The sequence below is a fragment of the Alnus glutinosa genome, chromosome 9, assembly GCF_958979055.1.
Source record: "Alnus glutinosa chromosome 9, dhAlnGlut1.1, whole genome shotgun sequence".
Classification (NCBI taxonomy): domain Eukaryota; kingdom Viridiplantae; phylum Streptophyta; class Magnoliopsida; order Fagales; family Betulaceae; genus Alnus; species Alnus glutinosa.
In genome coordinates, this window is record NC_084894.1 from 11,663,985 (window position 1) to 11,681,123 (window position 17,139).

The 17,139-nt window shown below is 39.6% G+C and overlaps 1 protein-coding gene across 4 annotated transcripts in view; it reads right to left on the reverse strand.

Annotated features, from left to right (window-relative positions):
- The window catches only part of LOC133877293 (serrate RNA effector molecule), a 34,283-nt gene extending 18,684 nt beyond the window's left edge, over positions 1–15,599 (reverse strand). Inside the window, exons 1-7 of one of the 4 annotated variants that reach the window (XM_062315545.1) lie at positions 15,028–15,599; positions 13,923–14,035; positions 9,548–9,605; positions 627–701; positions 461–535; positions 336–383; positions 92–160 (exon numbers count right to left, since the gene is read on the reverse strand). In XM_062315545.1, the coding sequence (XP_062171529.1) occupies positions 92–160; positions 336–383; positions 461–535; positions 627–701; positions 9,548–9,605; positions 13,923–14,035; positions 15,028–15,440 (851 nt within the window). In that variant the 5' untranslated portion in view covers positions 15,441–15,599. Of the gene's footprint in view, positions 1–91; positions 161–335; positions 384–460; positions 536–626; positions 702–9,547; positions 9,609–13,907; positions 14,036–15,027 lie in introns of all 4 variants that reach the window. The other 3 variants (XM_062315544.1, XM_062315543.1, XM_062315542.1) reach the window with 3 other exon arrangements.
- Positions 15,600–17,139: the final 1,540 nt, after the last annotated feature.

The window sequence follows — 17,139 nt, forward strand, 5'->3', positions numbered from 1 at the left end:
TGCATGATAGAATGTAAATTACTTGTCTGCTATCATAGAAAAAAATATGTGATGGCAAGCTTATAAATACAATATAGGTGGCTAAGCTTACAAGTCCAATGTTCCACCTTTCAGATCAAGCAAAAAATCCTTTGCAGCCTTTCTTGCAACTTCATTCCTCCTAAAAGGAAACACCAACAAAAATAAATCAGTACCTTAGAATAAAGCCGGAGAAAAGGAAGTTAACATTTGGTAAATTATACTAGAAATAACACTAATAAATTACTCTGGGCCCAGAACATTTCTTCGGCTAGATTACAACTCTATGAATTACATCCTTTTCATTATATATGTACCTTTCTATTACAGTAAGTAGATTCGTTGGGTGATATTTGTCCTTCAACCTACATAGGAAAGAAAGTTCAATAAGAACGATGTAAGTTAAAATGAAAGAATTTTGAAAGAGAAAGATAAGAAGTACCAATCCTCATCTTTATGAGCATCAAAAAAAGCTCGTTTTTGAGTTGAAATATACTCCGACTTGTATTCTTGATATCTGAATGAAAGGCCAACATCACTCGTTAAAAAATAAAAAAAGATGCTCAAGGTCAAACTCTAAAGTAATTTGAGCACTCTAAATTACGTACCTGTGCTCAGCTTCAGCTGGTAATACATCGTCTTCAAGCTCCTGTATGAATTGCTTGTATGACATCAAGCCCTCCCTGAAAACATTTACTTATTATGTCACATTGATGGGTAAAGTGAATTATAGCTCCAGCAGTCTTAGGTAAATATCCTCCTTGTATAATTGAAAAATAAACAATTAAATCTTTTGGATTCTTGGCCCTTTTTCTTTTCTTTTCTTTTACTTTTTTTTTTGGGGGGGGGGGGGTGGGGGGAGGAGGGGCGGCGGGGGGGAGTGGGTGGAGACAACAATATAAGAAGGAAAGCTACTATAAAATAGGAGAAGCATATGAATAAACATGAGAAAAGCTAAACAAAGCATTCGTATCTTTCAATTTTTTTTGATAAGTAACAAGGATTTATTAAAAAAGTGTAAGGCACCCCTAAGTACACAGGAAGTATACATAGGAGCAGCCCACAAAAAGAAGAACCATTAAATCAAACATGAGGCCAATATCACTTACAACTCTGGTATCATAGAATCGCATCTTACGATTATTCTGCCAAATGCTGATTCATTATTTGAAATCAAATAACATTTCATTTCAAAGAAATGGCATAAACTTTCAGGATAACACGGTGTAGATTGCATTGCACATGAGCCGTAAAGATGGATCATTCAAGCAAAATTCAGTTAGTCACTGGGTACCCAATACCATACATGAGGATATAAGTGATTTCAAAAGCTTAACTACAATAAAAATTTGATGGCCATTTCATGGTCAACCTACAACCTAGCAATCATAAATATCTTAGAAATTCACACTAGTCGAAGCATAGATGTGTCAAAAAGACCCAAGTGCCGTTATATGAGCCCATACTATTCAGTCACAAAAGGAACCAAATTTCAGTGCCAAAAGGGAAACCTGGAACCTCAAATTAATGATATCGAGATGGAAATTTTACATTAAGCGGGAAAAAAAGGAAAGCCCTGGACTAAAGAAATATCAATAAATGAGCACTTGCTACTAATACACTTGCAACTAAAGAACTCAATTCAAATAATTGTTTTAAAAATTGGTTGTGTTCAGCTACACATCTTTGACACTCCACTCCACTTATGGCTATACATTATCTCAAATACTAAAATTCTGTGACTTCTTTCACTACATCAGACATATCCTTCAGGGCTTCTGCTTGTAAAGTTGAACTTTATAACTTAGGCTTATATAAGTTAAAACTGAAATTTGTCATTTTCCCCTTTGATTACCACTCTGTTATGCACTCAACTCTACCCCGTCTCCACTCTTAACTAGCAAACATTTATCAAAACATACACATTCCAACTACTCTTAGCACATGCTTATTTTCAACACCTAACACAAAGCTAAGTAAAGCTGGTTTTATAACCATCTCATTACTTTTTCCTTTGAATCAACTGGCATTGACAGCCACGTGTCTTAATACACTCACTTATCAGAAGCGAAAAGAAAATAACAGCTCCGATAGTTTAAAGCTTGAGCAATTGTACACATGCTTTAAACCTCCTGTAGATTTATACATGTTTCATAATATAAAACTGCTGGAGTGATCCAGTATAACTCAAACTAGAAACCTAAAATTTTTTTAGATTCATCCAAAGGGCCAAAAAAAAAATGAAGACAATAACCCAAAATTAGTAAAGTATTTCTGACCCTTATCCTTGTGATACAGATCCATGTCAACAACTATGATATAAAGTTCGGAGATTGCTCCAGTCTTTACATTCTTGCTCAACTAAAATCTATGTGCAACAGAGAAAACTTCATAAGATTACAATTATTAGCACTTCTTCAATTTGCTTCACGATTGTTTTTTTTTATGAAGAGAACCATAACATGAACTACAATTTATAAAATTGTTTTTCGTTTTCCCTTTTTCTTCCATTACTGGTATATAACTCACGCACACTACTGGGTTTGAAGCTAGGACCTCACACATCACCCCATTCGAATGGGGGATTGAATTTCCATTTATCCAATGTCCAGTGGCCGATTCATATAGTAGCTCTTCGGGGATGCTGCAAGCTGGCCAAACCACCCTAAGACTTTCAAACAGAATAGGTCCAGCAGTGACATAGCCATGCTACTCACTGAACCGGGTCAGATATGGGGGGTTTTATTCTGAAATGAACAAGAATATAGCTCACCAAAATCCATCACAAGATAGAATACCAATTCAGCAATAGCCTCCACAGTTTTTGGACAAGTTGGTTGAAGAATTTCTTTTGGTTGAGTTTAGTATCACCCTGTAATTTGACTAATTCAGTTTTCATTTCAATTTGACTAATTTAGACCCTTTGTATCCCTTATTGTTCATTATTGTTATGGAGGCGTTAGGTAGAATAATTTCTGCTTTAGTGAATGGGGATCCTTTATCAGGCTTTTCGGTAGGGTCAAGGAATGTTGGTGCCTTCAACATTTCCACCTTTTGTTTGCAAACAATCCTTGATTTTTTGCGGGGCAAATTCAGATCATCTTCATAATTTGTGTTGCCGATTCTTATGCCTCGAAACAGTTTCAGGTTTGAGGATTAATCTGGCTAAATCAGAGGAAGGCTTGGCTAGCATATTGGGGTTGTAGGGTCTCTCCTCTCTACCTATGAAATTTCTAAGCCTTCCGTTGGGAGCTTTGTTTGAGGCCAAATCTATATGGGATGGCATCATTGAGAAGATAGAGCGGTGTTTGACTGGATAGAAGGGGGTGTATTTGTCAAAAGGTGGGAGGGTTACCTTGATTAAAAGTACTTTATCTAATCTACCTACCTACTTCATGTCTCTTTTTCACCTCCTGGTTGATATTGCCAATCACATAGAGAAGCTACAGCAGGACTTTGTGGGGTAGAATTGGTGATGAGTTCAAATTCCACTAGGTTAGCTAGTCTACGGTTTGTTCTCCAATCTCTAAAGGAGGATAAAGGTTCAGAATTTACTTTTCTTCAACCAAACTCTTTTGGGGAAGTGGCTTTGGTGTTATGCTCATGAGAAAGCAGCCTTGTGGAGGGTGGTAATGGATTCTAAATATGGCAGCACGTGGGATGTGTGACGTTCAAATGAGGTTCATGGGTCGTATGGGGTGGGGCTTTGGAAGAATATAAGGAGGGGTTGGGAGGAGTTTTCTAGTCATTTAATGTCCGTGATGGCTCCAAAATTAGATTATGGCATGAAGTGGTATGAGGATCAAGCCCTCAAGGCAATTTTTATGGAATTGTTCAGTTTGGCCCGTTGTTAGGATGCTTCTGTGGCAAATCATTTGGAATTTGTAACGCCTAATTAGTGAAACATTAACTTTTTCAAAGCGACTCACGACTGGGAGGTGGATTTCTTCACCTTGCTCTACAATTTGTTGTACTCCTACAAATTGAGAAGAGATGGCAAAGACAACCTTTGTTGGGTTTCTTCTAGGAGAGGATTGTTCGACGTTAGATCATACTATAATGTCATCGTTCCCCGTGATTGCACTCATTTTCCTTCGAGGAGTATTTGGCGGAATAAGGCTCCCTTGAACTAATAGAAGCTAGGCGGGTCCAATCCTTGGCTGATTCGTTGGCTATGGTTACCACAGCTTCAGGAGTGAAAGGACAAAGGGAGATTAAGCGGCAGGATTGCTCCATTAACTATGATAAGAAAGGGGAGCAATCTAATAGAAGGAGAGGAAAGGGTAGGGGCGTGACGTGTGTTAATGAGCTTAAAATACTATCTTGAAATGTATGGGGGATAAATGAGCTGGATAAAATATTGCGTATTAAAGGGCTCATTAGAGATTGGAAGGTTGATTTGGTGTGTTTGATGGAGACAAAAATGAAAGTCATTACTAGAGCGGTGGTTCGCAGTTTGTGGGGATGCCAACACGTGGATTGGTGTTATATGGGGGCTAATGGGGCCTCAGGTGGAATTCTGATTATGTGGGTTAGGAGGGCGGTGGAAAAGGAGGATGAATATTTGGGACAGTATACCTTAGTTGTTTCATTGAGTAACACTAATAACATTTTTTTGTGGGCATTTGGGGGTGTGTATGGGCCTAATGATGATGGGGAGAGGAGGGTGTTGTAGGATGAGATGGCTGGATTGATGAGTTGGTGGGATAGGCCGTGGTGCTTTGAGGGAGACTTCAATGTGGTGCGGTTTCCGAGTGAGCGGTCTGGAGCAGGTGGTTTTTCTGCAGCTATGGAAGACTTTTCGAAGTTCATTCATGGGCAAAGTTTGGTAGATATTCCTCTGCATGGAGGGCAGTTTACTTGGTCCAATAACCGGGTATGGTCTAAAATTGATAGGTTTTTACTTTCTCTGGAGTGGGAAGAACATTACCCTGATGTGTCACAACGACGATTGCCAAGACTTTTATCGGACCACTTCCCTTTGCTGTTGGGTTGTGGAACGCAAAGAGAAGGAAAAAGACATTATAAATTTGAAAACATGTGGCTCAAATCCGATGGTTTTGTGGAACAAGTGCAACGTTAGTGGGAGTCTTATGATTTCCAAGGTCTGCGGAGTTATGTGCTGGCGAATAAGTTGAAAGCTTTAAAGGTGGACTTGAAGAAGTGGAATGCGGAGGTTTTCGGTGATGTGGGGAAGAAGAAGAAGGAATTATTGGAAAGTATTAAAGAGTTGGAAGGATTTGAGGAGTCTCGGGGGCTAGTAGAGGAGGAGCAAGTACGGAAGTCCGACATGATTAGGGAGATGGAAAAAAACACTCCTGTTTGAGGAGGTTAATTGGAGGCAAAAATCTCGGGGCTTTGTGGCTGAAGGAAGGGGATAATAACAATAAATTCTTTCATAGGGTGGCAAATTCGAATCGGAGGTACAATCATGTGAAAGCTCTGAGGATTAATGGGGCTATATCTACTGATTCGGTGGAGATTAAGGATCACATTGTCAATTATTATGACTCTTTGTACACCAAGCAGAGTTCGTGGAGGCCTAGGGTGGATGGGATTTCTTTCTCTTCCATTGATGCGGATGAGTGTATCTGGTTGGAACGTGTCTTTGAGGAGCAAGAGGTATGGGAGGTGGTGCGGGAGATGAACGGGGATAAGGCTCCAGGTCCAGATGGTTTTTCTATGGCTTTCTTTCAGAAATGTTGGCCGGTTCTCAAACAAGATTTTAGGGCGGTTTTCTCAGAATTTCATAATAGCTGCCTGTTTGAGAGGAGTTTGAATGCAACTTTTGTTTCCCTAATCCCCAAGAAGGTAGATGCGGTGTAGATTAAAGACTTTAGGCCTATCAGTTTGGTGGGAGGGGTCAACAAAATGATTTCTAAGGTCCTTGCTAACAGGCTCAAATCGGTGTTAGGAAAACTAATTTCGAGCTCTCAGAACGCCTTCATTGGTGGTCGGCAAATCTTGGACTCAGTTCTTATAGCCAATGAATGCCTGGATAGCCAAATGCGGTCGGGGGAGGCGGGGTTATTATGCAAGCTGGATTTGAAGAAAGCATATGATCACGTGAACTGGGATTTCTTACTCTACATGCTTCAGAGGTGTGGGTTTGGGGAGAGATGGAGGAAATGGATTAAATTTTGTGTTTCTGCTGTAAAATGTTCCATTTTGGTTAATGGCACGCCAACAGGTTTCTTTCAAAGCTTGCGGGAGATTAGGGTGATTCTCTTTCTCCTTTGCTGTTTATGGTGGTTATGGAAGCGCTTAGTAAGATGTTGAATGAGTTTGTGCTCCAAGGCTTGTTGTCTGGTTTCTCAGTGGGCATCAAGGATAATGAAGCTTTAGTGGTGAATCATTTGTTGTTTGCTGATGATACTTTAATTTTTTGTGGAGCACAGGCCGAGCATGTTCGAAATTTGAGGTGTACCTTCTTATGTTTTGAAGCGGTGTCAGGGTTGAGGATTAATTTAGGCAAATCCGAATTGGTCCCTATTGGCAAGGTGGATGATGTGGAGTCTTTGGCACATATTCTAGGTTGTAGAATTGGGTCTCTGCCGATAACATATTTGGGTATGCCGTTGGGGGCGTCGTTTAAATCTCTTTCTATTTGGAATGGGGTTATTGAGAAGGTTGAGCGAAGGTTGGCTAGTTGGAAAAAGCTTTATGTATCTAAGGGTGGTAGGGTGACGTTGATTCATAGTACACTATCCAGCATTCCTACTTATTATTTATCTCTATTCCCTATTCCTGTGAGCGTAGCCAAGAAACTGGAGCAGCTTCAAAGTGAGTTTCTGTGGAATGGTATGGGGGATGAGACTAAATTTCATTTAATCAATTGGCATCGAGTTTGTTCTCCAATAAAGGCTGGTGGACTGGGAGTTCGTAATATTATTAAGTTTAATCAAGCCTTATTGGGGAAGTGAATGTGGAGGTTTTCGCAGGAACGTGATGCCTTGTGGAGATCGGTAATTGAGGGGAGGTTGGAGTTCATTACCGGTGACGGGGTCTTATGGTGTGAGTGTTTGGAAGTTTATTCGAAGGGGGTGGGATAATGTAGCCAAGTACTTGCGTTTTGAGGTGGGTGAGGGGTCTCATATTCGCTTTTGGCATGATTTCTGGTGTGGGAACAAGCCTCTCAAGCTATGCTATCCACTTTGTATCTATTGCTCGTTTTCCGAATGCTTGGGTGGTGGATAATTTGTCTGTGGTAGGAGGTGTGGCTCAATGGAATGTTCTCTTTACGCGCTATGCTCAGGATTGGGAGGCGGAGATGGTGATGTCCTTCTATAAACAGTTATACTCTATTCAGATTCGGCATGGGGAGGTTGATAGGGTGGTGTGGAATCTTTCTAAGAAGAGGAATTTTGCAATGAAGACTTTCTATAAAGCATTAGTTTGTCATGAGGCGGCTTTTTTTCCTTGGAAGAGTATATGGCGTGTTAAAGCTCCGAAGCGGGTGGCGTTCTTTGTTTGGACAGCTGCTTTAGGAAAGATTTTAACACATGACAATTTACGTAAGCGTAGTATTGTGGGGTAGAGTGGTGTGTTATGTGTAAGAAGCATGGGGAATCTGTTGATTACCTTCTTCTTCATTGTGACGTGGCACAAGTTGTTTGGAGTTCTTTTTATACCTTGTTCGGAGTGGAGTGGGTTATGCCTAGTAGTGTTTAGGATTTATTAAGTGGTTGGGGCACATTGTTGGGTCGTGGTCCTGTTAACCGTATTTGAAAGCAGGTTCCTTAATGTGTTTTGTGGGGTTTGTGGCGTGAGAGAAATTCTAGGCTTTTTGAGGATGTGGAGGTTACGGTTGGGGCTCTTTGTAGAAATGTGCTTAATATGTTATATCTTTTTTTCGACGCATAGCCCGGGTAGTATGTCGTTTGCTGATTTTTTACTTTCTTGTTCGTTTCTTTCCTTTGATTAGAGGCTCTTTTGTATACTTCTTGTGTACTAGGGCCGCGTCCCTCTGCTCTTTTTAATGAATTATTACTTATCAAAAAAAAAAAGGCTCCCTTGAGAGTGGTGTTCTTTGCTTGGTCGACTGCCTTAGGGAAGATTCTTTTTTTTATATAAGTAATGGAACAATTTAATAAAAAGCGTAAAGCGCCCCTAGATACACCAGTAGTATACAAAGGAAAGCACCTAACTAGAGTGAGAAAAAGAAAAACCAGCAAAGCAACAAAAACCCACAAAACACCAAAAACCCTCAAACCCAAAACCCACACGAAGCGCTCAACGTTAAAAAACGTGAGCCTTGCCTTTCTCATGCCTTAGGAAAGATTCTAACCATAGATAATCTAAGAAAGCGACATGTCATTTTGGTCAATTGGTGTTTCTATGTGTTAGAAGAGTGGGGTGGCTTCTCTTGTATACTTCATGTATACTTGGAGGCCTTACGCGATTTAATGATATTTTGATTACTTATAATAAAATATATATGGGTGTGTGTTTTTTAACATGAGCTTTGCCTTTCCCTCGCCTTAGGGAAGATTCTAACCATAGATAATCTAAGAAAGCAACATGTCATTTTGGTCAATTGGTGTTTCTATGTGTTAGAAGAGTGGGGTGGCTTCTCTTGTATACTTCATGTATACCTGGGGGCGCCTTACGCGATTTAATGACATCTTGATTACTTATAAAAAAAAATATGTGTGTGTGTGTGTAAGAAGAGTGGGGACTCAGTGGACCACCTTTTACTCCATTGTGAAATGGCTAGTGCTCTATGGAATACCGTATTCAACCTTATAGGGCTAGCTTGGGTTATGCCTAGTAGTGTGGTAGACCTTTTTACTTGTTGGAAATGGCATTTTAGTAGGCTTCAAAATGCTTTTATGTGGAAGATGGTTCCATCTTGCCTTATGTGGAGTCCTTGGAAGGAAAGAAATTATCAGAGTTTTGAAGTCTGTGAACGAACAATGGTGAAATTCAAGGATTTTTTCTTCAAAACTCTTTACCACTGGACAGCTTCCTTTGACTAATAACTATTTCCAACTTTCTTGTTTTTCTTGATCTTTTCTCTTCTTCTAGTTAGGTGTTTTTCTTGTATACACTTCAGAAGAAACGTGTTTTTCTTGTATACACTTCTTGTGCACTTGGGTTGTGCCTTTTGCGCTTTTTAAGAAATTGCGATTACTTATCAAAAAACAATGCAACTTCAGTCCCAACAAACGTTGCAAATAAGCCACAAAAGCTCTAAGATGCCAAAAATTGAAACCCACTATAAAACAGCAACTTAACCATTATTCTATGGCCGCATCAGTATTAGAAAAAGATGATGCTCAACCAAATGTAGATGACAAAGAGTGCATTATCTCAAGCACTAATCACTTTTTGCAAGTAATCATTGGTATTGCCACTTTTCACATGGACTCACTGACAATAACCAAATAGATATTTGGACTCAGTTCTGAACAAATAAACTGAAAAAAAAAACATTACCAGCAATGCATAACTCATGCAAAAACAATAGAAAGGACAATAAATGAAATCTCGTCCAGAAGTGAAGCACTGAACATGATCAAATGCTAACCTTTCAGTATTCACTACATTGGAAGCATCACTATAACCACCACGGATTGGATCCCAATCTGCTGCAAAAGGATTAGAAGCCAGTAGGCTCAAGTAAAAAAAAATAACAAACAGACATAAGAAGAAATTGTAGCCATGCAATAAAAAAATGTTGCCTAAATAACTACTGGATGCATACTACGCCGGCTGCTTAATGCTATGCCACCACCACCAAAGGCCCGCGTACATTAACTTGTTGACTTGTTGGCTTGTTGGGGAGAGTAACTAGGTGGTAAGAGATTTTCTTGATTAGAGGTACTACTATTATGCATTATGTGAACCATATGACTGGAAAAAAGTAACAGAGAATTGGAAGGGAAAGACCAGCCCTTTGAAGAGATTAAATTGAGAAGTCTTAGGACCTTATTTTCTTGTTTCTTATTTCATCCAGGCTTTAGAATCCTAGTTTCTACTACTCCAGGTTCTTTGCTAGAGTTTCTTGATGTTATTATAGGAATTAGCCTATATCTCTTTGCTTTATTTTCTTTTGCTTGTTTTCTTATGGAAGTTCCTTCTATAAACTTCTTGTGTGCTTGGGATGTGCCCACCCAACATTGATGTTTATTACACCAATATCATGAACATTATAACTTTATTTGTATTGAATCATGTAATCATGACTTTCAACATGAACCATCCATGGTGAAACTTGCACCAGATTGCATAACCACCAGATTGCATAAGCCCCATGCCATCTAAGGCGCCTGGCAACCAGGTGTCATGTTAACAATAAAATGCAAGCGCCGGTTGGCCAGTTGGAAAAGGATATATTTGTCTAAAAGCAGAAGGGTCACCCTTATTAAAAGCACTCTTTCCAATCTGTCTACGTACTACTTGTCTCTTTTTCCCACTTCTGCTTGTGTGGCCAATCGTATTGAAAAGCTTCAACGAGACTTTTTATGGGGAGGAATAGGCGAAGAATTTAAATATCACCTGGTTAACTGGGTCAAGGTTTGTTCTCCAATCTCTAAGGGTGGGTTGGAGATCAAAAATTGAGGAAGTTTAACCGCACTCTCCTAGGCAAATGGTTGTAGCGGTAAGGGTTTGAGAGAGATGCGTGGTGGAGAGTAATGGTAGACTCCAAATATGGCAGTTCTTGGGGTGGGTGGTGTTCTTCTGAGCCGGTAGGAGCCTTTGGGGTGCAAGTGTGGAAGTTCATTAGAAAAGGTTGAGACTCTTTCTCTCATTTTACTAAATTTGTTGGAGGGGAACAGCTCCAGTATCAGCTTTTGGCATAATTTGTGGTATGGGGACACAACCCTTAAGGTAGCTTTCCCAACCCTATTTGGTATTTGCTCAAGCGCAGGATGCCTATGTTGCGGACAATTTAGAGTTCTTGGGCGGTGCCAGCCAATGGAATGTGAGCTTTACTAGAGAGGCACGCAATTGGAAGGTGAATGATTTTGCTTCTTTTCTCCAAGCGTTGCATTATGTTAGACTGCGAAGAGACAGTGAACACAAGTTGTGGTGGGTCCCCTCCAAAAAAAGTTTGTTCAAGATCAAGTCTTTCTTTTGCTCCTTAGCCTGTTCTGAAGGTAGCCGCTTCCGTTAGAAAAGTGTGTGGCACACTCAAGCTCCTTCAAGGGCAACTTTTTTTGCATGGTCAATGGCTCTTGGCAAGGTTCTTACCCTGGATAATTTCAGGAAGTGATATGTTATCGTGATAGACAAATGCTATATGTGCAAGGAGACTAGTGAGTCCATGGATCATCTTTTTTTTTCACTGCGACGCGGCCTCTGCTCTGTGGAGTTCTCTCTTCAATCATTTTGGGTTGTCATGGGCTATGTCCAAACGGGTCATAGGCTTGCTTGCTTCCTGGTGGTCCTCTGGAAGGCCGAGGAGTGCGGCGGTGTGGAAAATGGCGCCTATTTGCCTCTTTTGGTACTTATGGAGAAAAAATGAACAATAGGAGCTTTGAGGATTTGGAAAGGTCTTTAGAGGAGAATTTATCCTCTTTCTACCACAAGTTGTACCTTTGGTCCTCGGCCTATGTGTATCCTTTGTCTTTTAGCTTTAATGCCTTCTTGCTCGTTTTTCTTTTTCTACTTAAGTGTTTTCTTTGTATACTCACAATGTACTAAGGGGCGCCTTATGCTTTTAATGAGATTGGCTTATTACTTATCAAAAAATAAAATGCAAGCCACCACATTAAGAAAAATAATGCATCCAAGAAATCTCTTTCTTTATAAGTACTCAAGATATCATTAAAAGTGTAAGACGCCCCATATACACATAAAATATACAAGAAAAGCCACCAAACTAGTAGGGTAAAACAGAACAAAAAAAAATCATGATAATTAATCACCAAATGAGAAGCATAAGCAATTGTCCAAAAATACAAATTGTTGAAAAATAAAGACTTAATTTCCTCAAAAGTCTTCTCACGGTCCTCAAAACTTCTATCATTCATTTTCCTCCAAAGACACTACAAAAAAAAAAAAATGAAAGCACCATCTTCCACAAGGCAACACTCCGAGTGTTGTCAGCAGTCCACCAACAAGCATACAAATCAACTACCCGTCTAGGCATAACCCAAGATAACCCAAATCGACGAAGAAAAACATTCCAAATGGCACAAGCAACCTCACAATGAAGAAGGAGATGGTCCACGGACTCCCTATTCCTTTTGGACATACAACACCTATCAACCACAATGACACGTCGCTTCTGGAGATTGTACATGGTAATTGGTAAGGATCTTTCCTAGGACTGCGAACTACACAAAAAAGGCCACCATCAACGGAACCCTAGACCGCCAAACACTTTTCCAAGGGAAACGAAAACCATCATGACAACCCATGACACTTTAGAAGGATTTAACGCCAAACAACCCTTTTTTGGAAGGGACCCGCCACAACTTGTCTTCCCCTTCCTGTTTCATTCTAACTACATACAAAATCTTGAAGAACAAGGCAACGGCATCTATCTCTTAATCATGGGCCGCTCTAGCAAAGCTCACGTTTCACTGAACAGTACCTCCAGAAAATTCAACGTGAATTGCAACAAAAGCATCTTTTGCGCAAGCAATACCAAATAAAACTGGAACGACATCCTTAAGGGCCATATCCCTGCACCAAAGATCATATCAAAATCTAATCTTGGAGCCATCGCCCACCTCAAATCTAGTGTGACTACAAAACTTTCCCCAACCCCACCCAATATTCTTCCATAAGCCCACCCCATGCACCTCAACAGGCTCACTAAAACACCACCCTTCCCATGAACTTCCATAGTTAGAGGCCACCACCATTCTCCACTAAACCTCTCTCTCAAGCCCATAGTCCCCATCTACCTAAGAGAGCATGATTGAACCTCAACAAATTCTTAATCTCTAACCCTCCTTCAAAGATTGGTGAACAAACTTTGGGCCAACTCACCAGGTAGTATTTGAGCTCTTCACCTAGCCTACCCAATAAGAAATCACATTGGAGCTTCTCAATGCGGTTTGCAACCCTCGAAGGGAGAGGAAAGAGGGACATAAAGCAATTGACTAGGCAGTATCTTGCAACAAAGTGAACTAGAAGAGTATCTTTCAACAATTGTATAGATCCTATTAAATCAAGTGAAGATGCACTATGATCTCTCCATTAAATACCAATTATAACCCTCCCTTTGGATGTAATTGACTAGGCAGTATCTTGCACCAAAGTGAACTACAAGAACATTTACTTTTTGGGAATGCCTAAGCTATCGCTCTTATTAATAAAGGCCAATCAAGCATGTACCACCTTCATGCTTCTTTGGCACCGTGTTGTTTTGGACAGTTAAATTTTCTATGAAATATATAGGAAGTCTTCCAACAATTGTATAGATCCTATTAAATCAAGTGAAGATGCACTATGATCTCTCCATTAAATACCAATTATAACCCTCCCTTTGGATGTAATTGACTAGGCAGTATCTTGCACCAAAGTGAACTACAAGAACATTTACTTTTTGGGAATGCCTAAGCTATCGCTCTTATTAATAAAGGCCAATCAAGCATGTACCACCTTCATGCTTCTTTGGCACCGTGTTGTTTTGGACAGTTAAATTTTCTATGAAATATATAGGAAGTCTTCAAATCAAACAGCCTAGAAGAGTATGATTGATTGTTTTTGCTACTAAATCTCCTATCTATGATACACCTCATCAGGAAACCAAAGTGACTAAATTTATGTTCTAGAGAATGCTTAACTGACGTTGGTCATTGTATGCAAGTTGTTCCTTTCACTCAATAGCTGAAAATTTCCAAATTACTCGGTGAACACAACCCTAAAGGTTCCATATTATTCATAGACTGTATGTGTATGCGCGAATATGAAAAAAGTTGAGCAGTTACCACTCGAAGGACCACCTTGATAGCCACCAGGTGATCGACCCATGTACCGGCCATTAGGCCTTTCGTCAGCATACCCAGGCCTGCCCCTCATCTCACGATCATATCCGCTAGCATAATCATAACCCAACCTATGCCATCAAAAGAAGATCAAAGCACTAATTTTTTTTGTTGCAAATTTGGCACAAAAAGGCCAGCTAAAAGCCAACAAATTATGAATCAAATTTTAAAGCAACCAAAAATGATACTGAGTAAAAATATAGGAAAATTCAATCTATAAACACAATTCATAGCCCAGACACAAGCATAGATTACAAACATAACAATCACTTTCAAGCCTTGACATCTGGATCGAAGCAAAATGAGTACTGCACTGATGCCAAAAGGCAACTTCAATCAAGCCCATATTTTCTTTAGCAGTTAAATACTTATACATATTTCTTCCAAATACCGCTGGTCCTATTTCTCACATCTATGCTTTCCTCTTAACTAAGATACTGTCTTAACCAATTAAGACATGTTGCCCTTTAACTAAGATACGTCTTAACCAATTAAGACATGTTGCCCTTTAACTAAGATACTTCTTCGAAGAAGTATCATAAATCTTTGTCCATCGATAATTGAATTCAATTATGTGGCTCAATCTGATAAAAGAATATGTAAAAGGATAAGTACTTGAATTCACCAACCCTAATTATCATTTATCAAAAAGAGAAAACTGAAAAAATTCAGGTTCTTTTTCCGTTGTTTCCCTTTGAATCCTCTCCGCAACATTATCTTCCCATTGGCTTCTCTTTTGCTTAGGTCTCTCAGCATCCCAAGAGAACCCGAACCCCGACTTGATGGTTACAGAAAATCAATGTATAATTTTATTTTATTTTTAATATAAGTAAAATGAAGGTTAAATGAATCGAAAATCAATGTATAAATTCAACACCCTACACCGTTTCCAAAAATTATTTCAAAACCAGATAGCTGCTTTAGCAAGGTCCCAAAAAGTGTAAACATATAAGACCCAATACTTCAATTCCTCACAGTAAGCAAACAGAACAAAGGGGCAAGATTCAATTAAAATCTCCAAAACCAAACAAAACACTCAAAATGGCATCAAAATCAATCACACCTTCTATTGCCGGGTCCAAAGCCTTCCCTAGGGCTCCTTCTCCTCCCCTCATACCCTCCATCATCCCTCCTCGAACGCTTATACGGAGGCGGCGGCGACCGTCGGGGTGGCGAGTGCCTCCGATCCCCATAAGGCTGCGGTGGAGGGCTCAGGCTGCTCCGCCGCTTGTACTCCCTCTCCCTTATCGGCGGGGGTGGCGGAGACCGGTTGCGGTCATAGTAGTCGGCTCGGCGATTCGGGGGCCGGTCGAGGTCTCGGTCGTCTCTTCTCTCTCTCGAGTCTCGGTCCCGTCGTCTCTGCTGCTGCGGCGGCGGCGGCGGTGGTGGCGGCGGTGGCAGGTCCTCGGTGGATTTCTCCTTTCTTTCGTTGCGGCCGTCCAGCGACTCGACCGGCATGTTCATCACCTCGGCCATGGCCGGCGAATGAAACCCAAGGAAGAGTCTGGGAAGACGAAATGACAGGGTGGCCGGTGTAGCTGTAGTAGAGAATTCGAGTATTCGAGGCTATTGCTGGGGTCCAGTGGACTCGACCCGGGAGCGCAGTGTTAAAGATAAAAAAAAAAATGGCAGCCTCCGTCTGTTTTGTGAAGTTCAGTGGATGTTTTTAGCCTAATGACATTTTTGGTCGTTGATATCAGATAAGGGTAGTTTAGTCATTTGGAAAGGTCACGAGTGGGTGTATTTGGTAAAGAATTTTAAAATTAAAAAAATAAAAAATTAATTAATTAATTAAACTTTTTGTAAGAAAAAAATAAATAAAGTTGTTTGGCAATATGTAAAAATGAATTTGATTTTGTAGGACAAAAAAAAATGGAAGCCAAACGTAGCCACATTTTAATTTTATTGTTATCTAAAAAAATTTACCTGACAATTTTAACTAATTACATATTTTGGTTAAACAAAAAATAATAACAATTTTAAATACATTAGTAGTGTATAATAAATTTTGAGCTTTTGGCTTTTGGGTATGGCTTTAAGCTCCATACTTTCCTTGTTACTAATTACGTACCTTGAGTTTCCTTCAAGAAAATACACACACAAAATGACTTTATGTTTCCTATGGCTAATTGCATCATTTCTTTATATCCTATCCTGTTTCAATATGTAGATACACAACTATCGGGAGAGATATTCTTTCACAGATAAAAACCAGAGATGTGATGTGAAAGGTCAAGATCACCTGATACTGCCAAACGATAGTTGATCTACTCTTGCCAAGCAGGTCATTTTTCATTCTCTGTAAAAAAATAATTATGGTTTGTTTGAGTATTGAATTTTTAGAATTCAAATTCTAATTCTATTTACAAATATTGAGGTAAAAAATTGTGTTTAGATGTTGAATTTTGAGATTGAAAAATATTATATTTTAATGGTAAGAAATGATTGAAAATTTAAAAAGTTGTGTATAATGATTGGTATTTTGAAAAGTTGTGTAAAATAATAATTTATTATATATTGATTATTTAATTAAAAAATAAATAAATAATTTTTTAAAAAAAAAAAAAATGATGCAGGGGTGGCTGCCGGTTGGCAACCACCCCCGAAGGTGACCGGGGGTGGCGCGCGGCCACCCCCAAGGGTCGGGGGTGACCGCGCGGCCACCTCCAAGGGTCGGGGGAGGCCGCGCGGCCACCCCTTGTTTTTTTAATTAATTTCTTTTAATTTTTTTTATTTAAATTTGCATTATTTTATTATTTATATGTGGGACCCATGCGCTTTTTGGGAGACAGCTTGTCCTGCGCGTGGGTCCCAGCCATTACTCAAAATGTCAGCTTAGAATTCAAATGAAATTCGAGTCAAACTCGGATATTCGGGCGGGTGGGCGGGTTTTAGAAAAAAAAAAACCCGAGTGGAATAATTATTCCACTCTGTTGCCAAACACACCATTAATATTTCAGGATTACGTGGTGACACGTTGCACTAACAGAGTTTGCAAAATTGAATGAAAAAAATGACAGAAGGCTCTAATTTAAAAATGCAAAAAAAAAGTTAAGGAGTCAATGTTAAAAATTAAAAAGTTAAGAGACATTTTCAAATCGCACGTCGACTCAATAATTTATTATACATTTACCTTATTTTTAACATTTTTTTTTATTATGAGAGACATGTGTCG